The 17,099-nt window shown below is 47.0% G+C and overlaps 1 protein-coding gene across 4 annotated transcripts in view; it reads right to left on the bottom strand.

Annotated features, from left to right (window-relative positions):
* Nucleotides 1-2,153: 2,153 nt before the first annotated feature.
* GLYR1 (glyoxylate reductase 1 homolog) overlaps nt 2,154-17,099 on the bottom strand; it is a 28,686-nt gene continuing 13,740 nt past the window's right edge. For 3 of the 4 annotated variants that reach the window (XM_054080275.1, XM_054080278.1, XM_054080277.1), the window contains 11 exons: nt 14,879-14,965; nt 13,917-13,973; nt 12,821-12,871; nt 12,630-12,703; nt 10,519-10,618; nt 9,262-9,372; nt 8,858-8,959; nt 7,087-7,249; nt 6,493-6,672; nt 5,859-5,983; nt 2,154-5,525 (listed from right to left, as the gene is read on the bottom strand). In XM_054080275.1, the coding sequence (XP_053936250.1) occupies nt 5,451-5,525; nt 5,859-5,983; nt 6,493-6,672; nt 7,087-7,249; nt 8,858-8,959; nt 9,262-9,372; nt 10,519-10,618; nt 12,630-12,703; nt 12,821-12,871; nt 13,917-13,973; nt 14,879-14,965 (1,125 nt within the window). In that variant the 3' untranslated portion in view covers nt 2,154-5,450. The remainder of the gene's footprint in view (nt 5,526-5,858; nt 5,984-6,492; nt 6,673-7,086; nt 7,250-8,857; nt 8,960-9,261; nt 9,373-10,518; nt 10,619-12,629; nt 12,704-12,820; nt 12,872-13,916; nt 13,974-14,878; nt 14,966-17,099) is intronic. The other variant, XM_054080276.1, reaches the window with a different exon arrangement.

The following is a 17,099-nucleotide window of genomic DNA, read 5'->3' as shown; positions in this document are numbered from 1 at the left end:
CTCCTCCTCGAGGCCCCTCCCCCATTCCCATTGGCTGACGGCGCCGCGTTCCGCTCCCTCATTGGTCAGCACCGCCCTGCCCAGGCCATGGTGGCCGGGGTGGCGGTGAATGGGTTCGGGGCGGTGCGGGAGCCGAAGCGAAGCCTCCGGGGCGGGGATGACACAACCGGCTGGGACACGGGGTGCACCGATCCATGGGCCGAGGCCAACGGGATGGGCTTCAACAAGGGCGAGTGCCGGGTCCTGCACTCGGGACACAACAACCCCGAGCAGCTCCAGGCCTGGGGGAGAGCGGCTGGAAAGGCCCCGGGGGTGCTGGGTGACATTGGCTGAAGATGAGCCAGCAGTGGCCCAGGTGGGCGAGAAGGCCACCAGCATCCTGGCTGGGATCAGCCATGGGGTGGCCAGCAGGAGCAGGGCAGGGATCGTCCCCTGCACTCGGCGCTGGGGAGGCTGCACCTCAAATCCTGGGTCAGTTTTGGGCCCCTCACTCCAAGAAAGACCTTGAGGGGCTGGAGCGCATCTGGAGAAGGGAACGGAGCTGGAGAAGGGTCTGGAGAACAGGGGTTGTGGGAGCGGCTGAGGGCCCTGGGGCTGTTTAGCCTGGAGAAGAGGAGGCTGAGGGGAGACCTAATCGCTCTCTGCTGCTCCCAGAATGGAGATTGGAGTGAGGTGGGTGCTGGGCTCTGCTCCCAAGTGGCAAGGGATGGGACAAAAGGGAATAGCCTCCAGTTGTGCCTGGGGAGGTTTAGATCGGTATCAGGAAATATTCCTTCACCAAAAGGGTTTTCAGGCCCTGGCAGAGGCTGCTCAGGGCAGTTGTGGAGTCCCCATCACTGGAGGGGTTTAACAGATGAGGTGCTCAGGGCTCTGGTTCAGTAGTACAGGTACAGTTGGACTTGAAGATCTCAAAGGTCTTTTCCAATCAATTCATCCTGCCCCTGGAGCTGCACAGGGGAGCAGGTGGGTTCACCTATGGGCACATTGAGCAGCAGTGGCTCCTGCTCCACACACAGCGCAGGCTCCTCACGGAGCAGAGGAGCTGCCCTTCTGCACGAGCTCTGCATCACTGTTGACAATCACGTTAAAGCCATGGTGCACCTGCCTCTCGACTCCCCTGATGCCCACCAACAGCCCCATCCTCCCTCTCTGCAGCCAGTGGTGCCTGAAGCAGCAAAACCCAACTTTCCAGAGCTTTCAGACACTCCAGCTCAGAGATCTGCTCCTGGACACCACCCCCCACCCCCACCCCCCCCCGCCACCACTGCAGAAGGAGCCTGTAGACACAGCCACTGGGCTACCAGGCTCCCACGGCTCAGAGAACACAAGAAGCCACCAGCACCAAAGCACTCCTGGACCTCTGCCTCAGCATCCTTTGCTCTAAAGCTAAGCCTTCATCCTCCTGGCAGCCCAGATGCACACATCCACCTGCATGGATCACACACAGAATGGTTTTGGTTGGAAAAGACCTTTAAGGTCATCACGTCCAACCATCAATCCAGCCCTAAGTCCACCACTAGACCACGTCCCCAAGTATGACATCTACCAGTCTTATAAACCCCTCTAGGAATAGTGATTCAAACCTCCCTGGCCAGGCAGCTCCAACACTTGACAACCCTTTCAATAAAGCAATTCCTCCTAATATCCAACCTAAATCTTCCCCTGCACATCTCAAGGCCATTTCCCCTTGTGCTGTCACTGGCTACCAGTGAGAAGAGACCAATCCCCCCTCCACCCCCCCTACCTCCTTTTAGGTCGCTGCAGAGAGCCATGAGGTCTCCTGTCAACCTCCTTTTCTCCAGACTAAACACTCCCAGGTCCCTCAGCTGCTCCTCATAACCCTTGTGCTCTAAACCCAGCTCCATTCCCTTCGCCGGACAGGCTCCAGCCCCTCAAGGCCTTTCTTGGAGTAAGGGGCCCAAAACTGAACTCAGGATTCGAGATGCAGCCTTACCACCATGGAGTGCAGGGAAAGGATCACTGGACGTCACCCCATCCACCATCTGTAGCGTCTCACTGACACCATCAGGCTTCTCCAAGCACCAAAAATGCTGGTTTTCAGCAACTTCTGTCTTTGAATGTTTGAGGAATGCAATTATGCCCTTAATGCCACCATAGCAGTTTGAAAGGCTTCAGAAACTGCCACCAGAACATTGTGTTACCAAGAAAGGTTTTATTCTTTTTGCCAGTAGCTTTGTTAATTGCACAAAAAAAAAATCGTTTTGTTTTGCCATTTAAACATTTTCACACATCCTATTCTGAATGACAAACGTTAATTAAAAACAAGGCAAGAGAAAAAAATTCACAACCTTAATTAACTATAGGATCTATCATCAAGGAAAAAAGAAACTGCTTTTGTTACAAGCTTTTCACAAGTGTCACATTTTCTCTTTAAAAAGGAGGGAAGTCAAAAAAAGCAATTTGCTAAAACAGAAATCTGCATAAAAAGGAACTTTACAGAATTGTCAACAATATTAAGACAACACTGACTAGCCAGTTTGATTGGAGCATCTCTCAATCCACAGCACCCCCCCTCCCCTTGCCGTCCCCCAGCTCTCAGGCCTAGGAACAGATTGAGATTCATGTTCAGAGGCTACAGACAAATATAAGAATCCGAGTGAGACAGACATGAATCCATCTCAAACGGCATCCAAAGCAGTCCGCTTTCCGCTATTCCCATCTCTCCTCCTTGCTTGGATTCCGTTTCAGAGCTCTCGGGCTCCTGCTCCTCCCTGGCGCACCCAGGACCGTCCAGCTGGCTGGGCAGCGCCGTGCTCCCCAGCACTCTACACCCACCTCCCGCGCCCAAACGCTGCAGGCAGACTTTCCCAGGAGAAATTACAGTGTTTAACTCGTCTGCACCTCCCACTCCCAAAGAAAGAACCATCTCCATTTCGACAACTACAGTATTTCTGGAAAACAAAGCCTGCAGGAACGAGTTCCCTAAGGTCTCCTCATCACAACTATGGTTCTTGGAATTTGCTGTGAAACACACATCCCAGGACTCAAGAGCTCCATTTGTATTCTCGCTCTATCCAGCGGCACCACAAAGTAAAAGAGAAGGAGATCCTTCACCACCTTTGCTCAGACACATTCACCATCCTGCTGGCCCAAGAGAGCTCAGCAGGGATAGGTCAGGGATGTTGCTGCATTGGTTCTGCTCTCAGCTGGACATGGGACAGCACCTCCCGCTTCGTCTCAAAGGATTTCTTACACTAAAAACCTATGGTCTTACCTCCTGCACCCCAAAACACTGTTCCCTCAATACACACTTCGTGCGAGTGATTTCTGAACCGCGGCGTGTTTAACCAAGGAGTTGGGATGCCAACACCCAAGTTCTTTTGGGTGGGGAAGCGTGAGTGTGTGAAAAGCGGGCTAATGGCTGGTTATGCGGGACCGTTATGTGTGCTTTTAGTATGACTATGTCTATGCAGGATGACAGTTGTGTTGCTAAAGATGGATGTAGAGCTAGCGCTGCTCCCCTCCACCACTGACAGAAGGGCAAGGAGATGCCTAAGAGGTCGTCTATAACAAGATGTTCACCACAGGACAGAATGCATGACAAGATCAGCCCACAAATAGTGACCACAGGAGGCAAACTATCCCACAAAGTAACACTTATAGCATGAGGTGTTAAGATGTCAGGATGCCAAACGAGCATCTGATGCTTCCTCTGTTTCTCAAGAAGGTGCCCCAAACCACATGCTGCACAAAGCAGGATTGGTAAGAAATCTGAACCCACAGGGAAATTTCCCTACACAGCCACTAAGTTCCTAGCAAAATAAGATGGTGGGAGGGGCAGACCTCACTGGTGTAAAGGAACATGATCTAATTTGAATTTGCTTTCTTTTCTTTCAGAATCCCAATCCAAGGGAGGAGATTATTGGCCAAAATCCCTTCTCAGTGGCACAAAGTTCCTTACTGACATTTTAGTAACTCACAAATCTAAATTGCAAGAACTCTCCTAAAAGGCTAATAGAACAACATCAAACACACTCTAAGCCATGCTCTGCATGTTTTCAGAGAGACAGGCATCCTTTGGACTCTAGGTTGCTCCACTATGGACACTGAGAACACCTCTGCTCTCCGGCCTTGGCAGTTCTAGCCCCACACCTCCAGACTGAAGCTCAGCAGTGGTGTCGGCCTCTCGTTTTATTTGCTCGTCCTTCTAGAAGGTGGTATCTGGCCACAAGCAGAGCCACAGGCACAGGGAAAAGCCTCACGCTGCACTAATGTTGTAACCAGAGTAGTAATGCTAAGAACACATACGGAAAACCTGACACGTATAAAGATCACTCATCGGTACACAAAATATCCCTGTGAGGTAGGTAATCATCACCCACCTTTAAAGATGGGCAAACAGGCTAAAAGACACAATAACCATGCAAAGGCCAGAGAGCAAGCGTGGAAACGAGCTCAGGGTTCTCAGTCTCTTGGCTCTATGGATCATTCTTCTCAACCCCTTCAGACTCATCACTCTGCTTGTGACACTGCTACAATCCAAGACACCTTTGTAATCAAGAGCCAAAACCCAAAAGAAGCAAGATGGGAAGTAACATAAGCCAATGCCAGGAGCAACCCTGAGGTTTGTTCCTTCTCCAAATAAAACTCTCTGGCACACTTCTAGGCTCTGTATTTCTCTTGCAGGTGCCTATGCAAACGAGTTGGTCTCCAGCGCTGTTTGTGGAGTGGGCAGCTGTCATCAGCCTTTTAGAAGGCTCATCTACACTGACATCCTCTCATTCTCAGTGAGGTTCGTGTTCTCTAAGCTATAGTCTGTACAGGGGAAGACATGGATGCAATCTGTTCTTAACAGTACGAGGAATTCCTCCACCAAGGTCCTGGGGAGGTGGAAGTTTAAAAAACCAGAATCAAGACAATGATGTGTGTGACCCCATTACCTTCTGGAAGTGCCTTTCTCCTCCATGGGAGGTGCTTTGTTCTCTTTACAGTGGCCGGTTAACATGAATGCTCCTCACCTCACTTGGGAACACGGACTTTAGTGATATTTGTGGGAAGATGGGATGGATGTCACCTGTGCCCTTGATGTACAGAGCCCAACACACGCATTATTTCACAGCAAAAGGAGAAAACGGATCGTTAGAAACAGCATCTTGGACAAGCATACAAATAGGAAAATAAAAGCAGCCAAGCAGCAGATTTCTGGCAGAGTTGCCTCAGAGCTTCTGAACAAGCCGCCACTGTTCTGTTCCATGACCGTCAGTGCGTGGCATGGATTTTTCTAATTAGACTGCAACAATCCGAGCCCCCTCCACCCCCCTTTCTGCCACCAGGGGAAGGCTCACCGCAGCAGCTGCCTCCGTGGCAGATCTCAAAGTCTGTGTATAAAAGGAAATGGAGAGACAGAGATGGACTGGTCCAGAGTTAAAACCCAGTATCATAATAATATTAATCAATAATCATAGTATTAACAGTAAGAACGGTGCAGCCTAGTGGATGTAGGCCCTGTACACTGCAGACATGTCGTTGTCTGATTGGTCCAATGCTTTTGCTCGTTTATAGACCTAGAGAAGAGAAATTAGAAAAGGATCAGCGTCTGCTCCTGTGTGAAGCCTTTCTCTAGCAGAAAAATTAATTCGCTGACCATAGCAGACCAGGGAACTGCAAGTAATGAGACAGAGCAGATCAGAGCACACCAGATCTTGTTGAAGCCATCTGTGTTTACCACTAAGCACTTCTACAATCAAAATAAATCCAATTCCACCCTAGTCAAATATATTTCAATCGCTGTTCCCCTGTCTTAGAGACTTAGTTCTTAGACTTTTCATCTCTTGCTGACAAATGGCTCTACTGAAGCAATGCTGAGTAACATTTCTGAACACTGGAACAACTCTTACCTCATTGGCCGCAGCTGCCATGGGAGTTGGGTGGTTGACAGAATCACCCAGTGCAATAGCTAATCTAAGATCTTTCTGAATGTATTTCAGGTAGAAATCAGGTTTAAAGTTTCCTTGCAAGATATCTGTCAAGAGGAATGCACGCAAAAAACAACTGTTACAAAAGCAAATCAAGCCCACATGCAAGGGCATGCAATTCAATCTTCCCTTTCTCATGCTCAACACCAGGAACACTGCTCTTAGTTCTTCTGCTTCTCTGCTCTTCACCTTCATCCAGCCACACTATTGCCTACTAGTGACTACTGTCACTATTGCCCACTGACAAAGCAAGCTCAGATTTCTAAGCAGCCTGTCCTCCATTTCACTTATCACCCTGCCCCAATGCAATCCTCACTGTGAACTCAAGTCTCAAGCAGGGCGTAGATAATGCAGTGTGTGGGGTGTATTCTCAGAAGTCTCGGCTATAAAGGGGAAGGAATGGAACTAAGCTCTTCATCTCCAGAATGCTTAAAATACTCAGAATCCCTGAAGGCTGGTGAAGATGGGACAGTTATTTTCTCCCTTCTGGCATTATCTGAAATGCTGCTAGGTTATGGCAAATATTCTATAATAAAACAATGTAAGAGAACGTTACTTTGGCACTTCTGGTCCAGGAAGATGCTGGCAAGTTGTCCCTGATTGAGGATATCCAGAAGGGTCTGTTGGGACTGGCCAGTCACTTGAGCCAAAGTCAGTCCTTCTGCTATCGTTGCCATGAAGCTGCCTTGGACCATGTTCACAATCAGCATCATCTTGGCAGCATTGCCTACTTCACCTAGGAGTGAGACACACCGTTCAGCAGTTCTCCACAAGAGACACAACAGCCTCGCTCCCCGGCCCCACACAGTATTAGTGCTACTAAACTCAGCACACCGAGCCCATGGTAGCTCTCCCTTCCCCTGAAAGCCTTCAGAAAACTTATCTGTTTGTTACACTCAACAGAATGGAGAAACCATACTGAAGTTATGACTTAAAATGAAAAGCAACCAGATCCTCCAAAATGAGCCAGTATTTTAAAAAGAAAACTCTGGCTGGAGCCTCTGAAACTGGTCAAGTTTCATAAGAATTTCCCATACTGCCCAAGGAGACAAGAAACAGATGACACGCACGTCTCTCAGCCTCCTTGCTGGAATCCCCAGCCCTTGCACTGACTAAGAATCTGCAATCAGGCCCTTCATGTTCCAGTTACCTAGAAAAAAAGAGGTCTTGCCCATCGCCTGGAAACAGCTACTGCAGTCCTCATATAAACCCCTGTCACCAGCTGCCAGGATCACAAGCATCCCATCGTTAGAGAGCTGCTGATTTCCTGAGACCGGTGCTTCCAAAAAGCGACCACCTCGGGACACGATCACCTGGACAAGAGAGTATGAGTGGTTAGCTGTACATGAACAGCACACACTGAGGCTGAGCAGGCAGCGCAGCCAGCACTTTGCTAAGGGCATTCCTGCTTCTGAGGACAGGATTTTAAAGCAAGACAAATAGTTCAGACAGACAAAGAGAAGAGGAAAGCAGGAACATTGCAGTAACCATCCTGCAAAGGCTACTCAAGACCAAAAGTTGCGCTCATACTCCAGCAACGGTTTTTGGCATTTCTTGCAGCCCAGGCGGCCAACCGTGTCCTGCATCAAAAGAAGCGTGGCCAGCAGGGTGAGGGAGCTGATTCTGGCCCCTCTCTTGTGAGACCTCATCTGGAGTACAGATCCAGAGGAGGATCCGAGGGCTAGAACACCTTCCATAGAGGACAGGCTGAGAGAGTTGGGGTTGTTCAGCCTGGAGAAAAGAAGGCTCTGAGGAGATCTTATAGCGACCTTCCAGTACCTGAAGGGCTACAAGAAAGCTGGAAAGGGACTCTTCATAAAGGCGTGTGGTGACAGTATAGGGGGAACGGGTGTAAACTGGAGAGGGGTAGATTTAGACTAGACATCAGGAAGAACTTCTTCACCATGAGTGATAAGACACTGCAACAGGTTGCCCAGGGAAGCAGTGGCTGCCCAACCCTGGAGGCATTGACGGCCAGGTTGGATGAGGCCTTGGGCAGCCTGATCCAGTGAGAAGTGTCCCTGCCCATGGCAGGGGAGTTGGAACTGGATGATCTTTAAGGTCCCTTCCAACCCAAACTATTCTATGATTACCAGTGTGCATGTTTTAAACAGCTGAACTGTCAGGCGTTTGCTGTGCCACCCTGTAACAGCCAAGGAACCAGCGCTGAAGTTGTACATGTGGTGTAGGAATCTTAGAAGAATGACTGTTAGGATGTTTTTGCCTAAGAGGAAAGGCCTTCCACAGTTCTCTTCAGCCAGAGGTTTACTAACACATAAGGCTCTTCATTCTCCAAGTTCATATTACACATCACCAATGTCTGCTTATAACTTCACCAGAACAAGCTCCTCTCCTCCTCATGCAAGGCCACACACTGCCTTGAGGGCACAGCATAACAACCCAGGCACCACAGAGGAAATCAAAGATACCATATGGGAAATAATGCGAATGCTTCTACAGAAATCCTCTCTGCAAAATTATTTCTACAGAATTAAACATGAAGGCCTTCTTTTTTCCCCAGCTAGAACATTTACAATAAGCAGATTGTGCACTTTATCAACTGAAGGACAGTTATTAATCCAGACAGTGCTTTCTCCTCCGGTTTGCTACAGAATTCCAAGCTGTCTATATAATATTCTTAAGGGATTGACATTTGAAGTTTGCACCAGTGCCAGTTAACACCCCTGCCAAATCTACAGGCTTTGTGGTTATCACCAGAGAAGATCTCATCCAACTTCGTTTGCTGGTCAAGATTTGATGGTTTATTTTGTCTTATTTGCCTGGGACTTGACCATCACCCAAAAGAAGCCCCCAAATCCTGACACACATTTACATTATCAACGGCTTTACACCTGAAGCAACAAGAACTGCAGTACTGTTGCTGTAGTACAGAGGTCAGACGTTCAGTTCAATGTGATTACCTGGGCCAGCTCCGTGACTGTATCTGCATCCACAGTGGACATATCCACGTAACACTTCCCTGGGCGAATGCCCTGCAACACTCCACTCGGACCAAGCACCAGCTGTGGGGAACAGAAGAGCGGTAAAGCAATAGGGTGTCTGCAAAGAAACTCAAATCCTGCCGGAGAGCAGTTCAAACGAGCCCGGTACTGCCATGGCAGACACCTAGAGGGACACCAAAACCCACCCCTGGGGATTATTATTTAAAAAGGATGATGTTTCTTGGGACATTTATTTTCACACAGCTGCACCAGCCAACATCTACAATTACTCAGGCTACCGTGTTTACTAGGAACAAGAACTGGCTTCCAGTGACTGTATCTCGTACGCTGGCTAGTGGAGGAAAATAAGAGCTAATCCTTACATCCTTTGCTGCTTTTGGATCTGATACACAGGCAAAGGTGATGTCACAGGTGGAGACAACTTCAGCAGGGGTTCTTCCCAGCCGTGCCCCCTCCTGGATGAACAAATCACACTGCAAAAGTCACAAATCCAAACATAAGAAAAAATAAGTACAGAGCAAATGGGTTTTCTAGCATCTTGCTGAAACAAACTCTGCTGCTGGACCCAAATCAAAGTGAGTCAGGCACAGCAACCACACACCAACTGGGTTTGTCTGCTGTAGGTTTATCCCCAACAAGGGGCTCTTTTCTGAAAGCCCAAGTGAAGAACTTCAAAAGAAAGACACAGGAAAAGAGAATGCTTATATTAAATGACAAAAGATTGAATGTTGTGAGGTTTGGAGGAGAGATGAGGGAAAAAAGACTCGTTAACAGACAAAGCAAAAGTGCTACTGGACAGTGAACAAGAATAAGCACAGCCCAGACTGACGTGTTTTAGTGGGCCTCTGCTTCAAAATCTTAGCTCCTTCTTATCCTGTTGCCTCTTACCATCCATGTTTTGCAGTTTAAAAAAATCATGTAATCCCTTTTAACAAACTAACACTTCTTGCCTTTGATATTCTACAATATCACGAGTACACATCTCCCCCCGTTACCTACTTTTCCTCCTTCACTACAGAGAATAATGCTGGCTAGAATAGGAGTGTACTATAAGCTCCACTTTCACCTTGAATACACCTATAAAATCCTTCTCATCCTGGTCTTATGACACAGCAGGTTTTCAATAGAGCCTTTGTTAACTGCAATATGAACAGCATGACGGACGCGTAAACGAAGCTGTGGTCAAGCAGCGCATCTTACCGCACCACTGCTAGGATAACCTCCCCAGCAGCTGGTCTTTTTGCCAAGCTCCTTCACACAATGATTCCACCACTTCCATCAGCAGCATTTCCTGAAGCACTTTACGTTGCATTCCTCAACTCAAAAACAGCTGTAATTTTTCTGGCTACTCTCTAATCTTATACAAAACGCCAGCATAGAGGGGGCTATTCAAGTAAGAGTGACCATACTAAGACTACAAGCTGTAGTATCTAGTAAAAATTGGCCACCAACACACACCTAGGAAATAAAAGAATAAGGCAGCAGGCATATACTCGTGTTTTTTTGGCATCCTCTCCCAGACCCCCCCAACTGGTGACTGCAGGCCTCCCTGAGCTAGAGATGGTAACCATGTGTTTAGACAAGGTTAAGCATCACCTGCACCTTAAGCACATGCCTACCTTCTCGGCAGTCCGGTTCCAGACAGTTACAGTGTGACCCATCTTCAGTAAGTTGGAGACAATGCCACTCCCCATCAGACCAAGTCCCAGAAATCCTATCCTGAGTGGAAAAGAAAAACGTTAATGGAACAGAAAGCAACTGGTGTCAGCTTCTCATGGTCTCGGAAATTATGAAGAGCAAACCTTGGAGCACCACCAGTAGAAAAATCCCAAAAGCACAAAACCAAACACCTTTCATTGTGGCCACAGCTAGAATAAGAGGATTTTTAATCCACCCATTCCAAATGGGTAGAGAGACTGAGCTTTTAAAGCAAGCCAGAATTTATTTAGCTTATTAAGCATCGCTAACAATTTCATAGAATCATGGAATGGTTTGAGTTGGAAGGGTCCTCAAAGCCCATCCAGCCCCACACCCTGCCATGGGCAGGGATACCTTCCACTGGATCAGGGGCTCCAAGCCCCATCCAACCTGGCCTGGAACCCCTCCAGGGATGGGGCAGCCACCACTGCTCTGCCCAACCTGGGCCAGGGTTTCCCCACCCTCACAGCAAGACACTTCTCCCCAAAATCTCATCTCCATTTCCCCTCTTTCAGCTTAAAACTGTTCCCCCTTGTCCAATCCCTGCAATCCCTGATCAAGAGCCTTCAGTCTGCTTCACAACACTACCAAAATATTAAAGGTTTGGGCAGTCTGGTTTTGTTTATCTGTTTGTTTTGAGAGGTTGGTTTGTTCGTTTTGTTTTATTAAAATTGCTGCTCTTGTGCTTTCTGTTGCCAGCCACTGCCTTATTGAAGATAAAGGGAATATTTAGAGATCAGAAAGTACTTTTCTATTAATCTTCTTTTTTAAACCAAGTCACGCACACAATGATTTGCTTATACTGTTTAGTGATACATTACAATCCTTATTTTAATAAACCCCAGCAAGGGCTACTGGGCTAAGCATCACACACAGAACAAAGACCTCATCCCTGCTCTACAGCTGCGATTTTGGACAGATACAGAAGGAAAAGATGTAACAAGCCACTACAGGTCACCACCAGCAAAAACACCACAGCCCCAGGTAGCAGCTGCCTGCCCTCATTTGCCCCTATGAAATCTGGCAAGAGTTTTGCTCCCCCTTCAAGAAAAAGGAAATGCACTAACGAGTTCCTGCAACAGGAATTCCTCTGCAGTCCTTGCTACAAGGATCCTTTGAGCCATCATGCAGCTGGCTTCATCCCAAACCTGTACTTCTTGTAGGAGATCCTTTCACAAGCCATCTGCACTCCCTCAGCTACCCACACTGCCTTTTGTTAGAGCAAACTAGTACGACCAAGTCACTATAGGCTCCTGAAACAGCCCAAACACAATCCACCTATTTTCAAGCCTCTAAAACAGAGATATTTTTCCTCTCCCAATCCGCCTCTGAGCCACACTTTCCTGAGAGACTGTTTTACCTGAACAGCTTCATTGTAATTTTGGTACCCCTGGAGTACAGTTGAGAACTGACATTCCGCGAGAACGACCCCAACGGCAAAGAGCAGGCTGTGGCCTGAACTCAATTTGAACAGAGCGGAAGTTACAGAGTGAAACAGGAAGCTCAAGTTAGGCTTCTCTCACTCTAGAAAGGAGAAATGGGACGTTAGAAGAAACCAGAAAGCTCACGTGTTACACAGCAAAGCTCTTGTGCTGTGAGAACACGCCTCCCTCTTCCTCTTGTCTTCTACATGCACAAGAGAGCGATTAAATAACGCCAGTCAACTGCCAGGCACTACTGGAGAAAGATACCCTTTTATCTTTCCGCCTCACACAGCACTGAGCAGCAGCATTTCGGAATGTTCTGCGGTGTGTCCGACAGGAAAACGTCAACTGCAGAAAAACCTTGAATTGCAAACATATCCAGGCGAGACCTTATTCTGCATTTTCCTACTGTACAGCCCATTTGGTTTGATCTGCCTACCTCCCTCCCCGCCCCCTAGATCAGTCTCACACAAGGACAGAGGAGATTTGTAGTTAGAGGGAAATGTTAGGTTTATTTATTCTCAGTGACAAGCTGGATAATGGCTGCATGTATGGGCTGGGGAGAAGAAAAAGGAAGGGAAATGGCTGAAGTGCGTTGGAGATCTTACTTTTTGTCTGTAGGCGTGATACTGCCATTGACGGCTGTGCTGTCTGCTGCCTGGATGGAGGTGGATCCTGTTTCCTGGGGGGCAGGGAGGGAGGGGGAAGAGGGAAAAAAAAAATAGAGTGCACAGCTCTGGAGGAACTGCAAGTCCTCATGACAATACGGAAGATCCATCAAAACCAAGAGCTGCCTTACCTCTTCGCAAACTTTCAGCTTCTTTGTGATAGCTTGATAGCAGACAGCTGGCTGTATGGACAAGACAGAGCATTCAAGGGAAAACAGTGCTGATTTGCTCCACTGAGCAAACAGACCATATCGTCGTTACACAGAAACAAACAGCTCACCCACCCACCGCCATCTGCAAAGCAGGAAAGCTCTCGGGCTTCCCTCAACGGGTGAAAGTAAAAACAAAAGCCTTCCCTTCCCATCCTGCCCCAACGATTCAGCCCATCTTCTGATACAGCTAGTGTGAGCTCCTTCCTGTAGCTCATACAAGAGGGAAGGATTCAGGGTATCCCTACTCTCACATCTGGCCCCAAGAAAGCAGCTGTTTCAAGCCTGCCACCCTTGTATCTTTGCTCACTACACCAATGCAGCTGCAGGAGCAAAACCTTGATGACATGAGAAGACACGTGGCTTCCAACAAACGTTAAAGTGAAGGCTGTTCTTCCCATGCTGCTTATTGTGAGCTTGTCTAGATTAAACTGTTAGCTGCTCCTAATCCTTCCGGCTCTGCCTAGATCATCAGCTAGGCATAAATCCTTTTTCATTTAATTTGATCCTTCCTTTTCCTCCCGATGTTCACTGTTGAAAACTGAATCCTGCGAGGCCTCTTACTCTCAGGAGATAAATTGGCTGTATTTCAGATGGAGCTTTTCTAGTCCTGGAAATTCTCCTGCCATATTCAGTTAATTTACAAGTTAATCCAGATGAATGAACTGGTAGGACAACCAAAGACAACCAAATAACAGGTTTTTTTAAACAGGAAAACAGCTTTCTCTACCCCTCAATGCTCAATCTACAGAATTTACTACAACAGATGTGTCAAATCCCGGTGCTAGATAATCTTTAATTACTTAAACTACCCACTGTACTCGATGCTAAATCGTTCTAAACCTTAAGGTCAGGAAGTAACTGAACTACGAGATCGCACGTAAGAATCTAATTGATGCTAGCCCCCAAAGAACAGAATTCCAGAGCTCGTTACACATCCTTCTTGTGCTTAGTCCCAAAGGGCAGGATGCCAAGCTAGACAGAGCAGCAGAAATGATCCTGTCTGCCAAATCCTCACCTTCTCTGTCTGGCTCAGCAGGAAGTGATGAAAGTGTGGATCACTGTCCTTCACAGGCTACAAAGAGAGAAAGTACAGGCTCAGAAACATTCCCAGAGAGACACTGAGCAACCACAGGACAATTCTCTTGTTCTCCCAAGCTGTATGAGAACAACAGCTTAAGGTCGGAAACAAAACGTATCTGGTCTATCATGTAGCCTGGTTCAATTAAGCAGGTTTCATTGTGTTTCATTCTCAAAACCAAAGCCATTCAAGTCAAATTCCTCATTTCTGGACATCTGTAGGAATACCAGAGATCATGAGCAAGATGAATATGGGAGGAAAAGATGTCATGTTCTGCTTCCTCCTCTTCCCAGGGCAATGAAAATATTTATTTTCCAGCTTCCAAGCTCTGCGAATTGGCTGGAGATTACACCTTGCACTGTCACATTAGGCAAACCCTGCTAATTAATATTAACAGCATCAAGGACTGTAGGCCCAAGTATGTCATATCTTACCTCCCTGATGAGCATCATGGGCACGAGCCTACAGTCACTCTGCTTTATTGATTACTTATTTATGCACAAAACCAAAAGGTTTCCAAAAGCTGCTTATGAAGGAAATCCAATTAAACGACCTCATACAACCACATCCAGACAGGGAGAGACTATCCACATCACCTACTCTGGTTCTGGGAAGCCAGTCGCAGAAACAGTTTTGAAACATACAGCGCAAAAACGAGTGTGGCAAGTTAAGTGTGAATGCGCAAATCGTTCCACAAAGTCTGAAATCTCACTTCCCAGGGTACTTCTAAACTGCTTAGGTTATTGTCTAGCTTTTTTACACACCGACAGACAGAACGAGAGTGTCTTAGTTTGTTCCTACAGGACGAAGAGGTCACTATTTCACAGCCCAGACAAAAGGCTATAGATTTGGTTCCACAAACTCAGTTCCTAAACCACATATGCTGTTAAGTTTCTCACCTCACTGACGCCTGGCGGCCATTTAAATCCAGCCACTGTTCCAGTCATCACTCTCTTCACTGTACTTGACTCTGGAATTGTGAGGTCCTGGGGAGACAGAAGGAGGATCAGAAAGAGTTTACAGTCCATCTCGGTGGCTGGCCATAGCACGTTGAGCATATGAGCACACATACAGCGTTCACTACAAAGGCCTTCCGTTTCACATGCCTTTCTGTGAGTGTTCACATTTAAACACACAATGCCTTATCAACACAGGTGAGGCGAAGAAAACAAACTGCCAATGAAGCAATTCGGTAGTTATTGGTTCTGGAGAATCCATTCTTCATACGCAAGAGCAATCACTGCACTTGTGTAACCACGCAATGAGCAGAGAAGCAAAGACACACACGTGACCCGGAATCTTCCACTGCTGGATGCACAAAGCTAAACACACAGGTGAGGAACATCACCACAGTCAGGAGTTTGAGATCTTCTAAATCCTCTCCCGTCATAAAAAAGGAGCCTACCTGTTAACGGGAGAACCTTCAAAACATGAGACCAACAGTCACATCTGCTCAAGTGTGCAGAACCCGTGAGACAGAAACTGCCCCACTCACTCAACAGGTCCCCATCTGTAATGCCACAATAATATTTAATGCATCGGGTTTTTTACGGTCCAGGAGAGTAAAAGTTGTCTTTCTTATTTCCCCAGTATATAGGTTAAACCGCATCTTTGTGCTTTATGAAAGTGTATGAAAAGAATGGGCAGGACTTCAGCACAGTGTGTTATCTGCCTGAAATGGAATCACATTACTCCCTTCCCAATCACTTCCTGAAAATGCACAATATACCTTAGTGTCCAGGGAGAAATACAAGAGAAAAGTACTGTTTGCAAAAAAGGCAAGAGCAAGACTCCCAGAGGTAACCCAGACTGATGCATCTGTTGGCACGGACAATTTAAACATCAGTCTCCAGCCTTAACGTGTCTAGGGGGAGCCTTGCACGCTAAAATTCTCTCCAAGAGACCAAGCTGCTGTTTCAGCTGGTAAAGCATGGATGAAAACTGCTCCGATACCTACAAAGTGACATTGGTCCTTTGAAAATGTTCATGTATGCTTAAACGTAAGGGTATATGTGAATGATCCTGCATGCCTGTGGAGCATTTCTAGACAGAGCACACCTCAGCAACAACTAGATTCTGGAATTTTGAGCATCCTTATTACTTGGGAAGCCAGAATTTGGACTGTGATGAAGCAAAAAAGCCCAAATCCCAACACTGCAGTAATTCAGGACAGCAACATAAATGTTTTCTACCCTTGGGCTAAGAATGTGGGGAAATTATGAGAACAAGGCAAGAAGATGACTAGGTTTTCATATTATTTCACAGGCTGAAAACCAGTATTAAGGCAGTGCTGTTATATTTTTATGGCCATTTCTTTGATCGTCAGTACCTAACACTGGCTATGAGCTTACTGTCCTACATTAGCCTGCTTACTGTCATGTCTGTGGCCAGACATTTATCACAGAGCTCTTTGTGCTAAGCTGTTTAAAACCACTCTGCTTGCAATGTGCCAGGAAAATAATTTCTACTACTACTATTGACTCACTCAAAGTTCTCTGATGCTCTGAGAGAGCTAATACAATAAAATCTAAGCAGGTAACGTGTCAGCACGATCAGAATTCTCCCAGCCATTAGTTTGGATCCATTTCTGAGCAAACCTAACTCAAAGACACAAAAGCATTTTGCAAGAGGAAAAAAAAAGGCCCCATGGTTTACTGTAACAGAAATGCATGAAGATACAGCACGGCCACAGCAAGACACTTTGTAAGGTGAAAGCAGGTTGCCAGCAACCAGTCAGGACATGTTCTGTAATCATTAGTAAGATTTCAAATACGCATCCGTTCCTCCTCTCCCCCGACTCTCCCTAAACGGAGAAACTAATGGGCTCTGTTGTACAGCCTGATGTAACAGAAGTTGGCTGAAAAAAAGCTGGTATTTCCTTCATAGCCATTATCTAGGATGATCAGCTTCATTTTACTACATCAAGAAAGAGTTTGCTGTTCAGCCAGCAAAAGCAAATCCATTCACAGCTTTGGAGATCGAAGACTACCATCTTGACTCGCATCGTGAAGCGCACTGAAAGTAAAGACTGAAGCAGAGGACAAGGCGAACTCTTCAAAGTGCAGGTGAGCAAGCCCGCTGCCACACGGTGTATCGTCTGAAGTCTCCCAGCGGTCTTCA

The sequence above is a fragment of the Cuculus canorus genome, chromosome 15 (genome assembly GCF_017976375.1).
Source record: "Cuculus canorus isolate bCucCan1 chromosome 15, bCucCan1.pri, whole genome shotgun sequence".
Lineage (NCBI taxonomy): Eukaryota > Metazoa > Chordata > Aves > Cuculiformes > Cuculidae > Cuculus > Cuculus canorus.
Note: the sequence above shows the minus strand (reverse complement) of the source record. Positions and strands in the feature narration are given on the sequence as shown.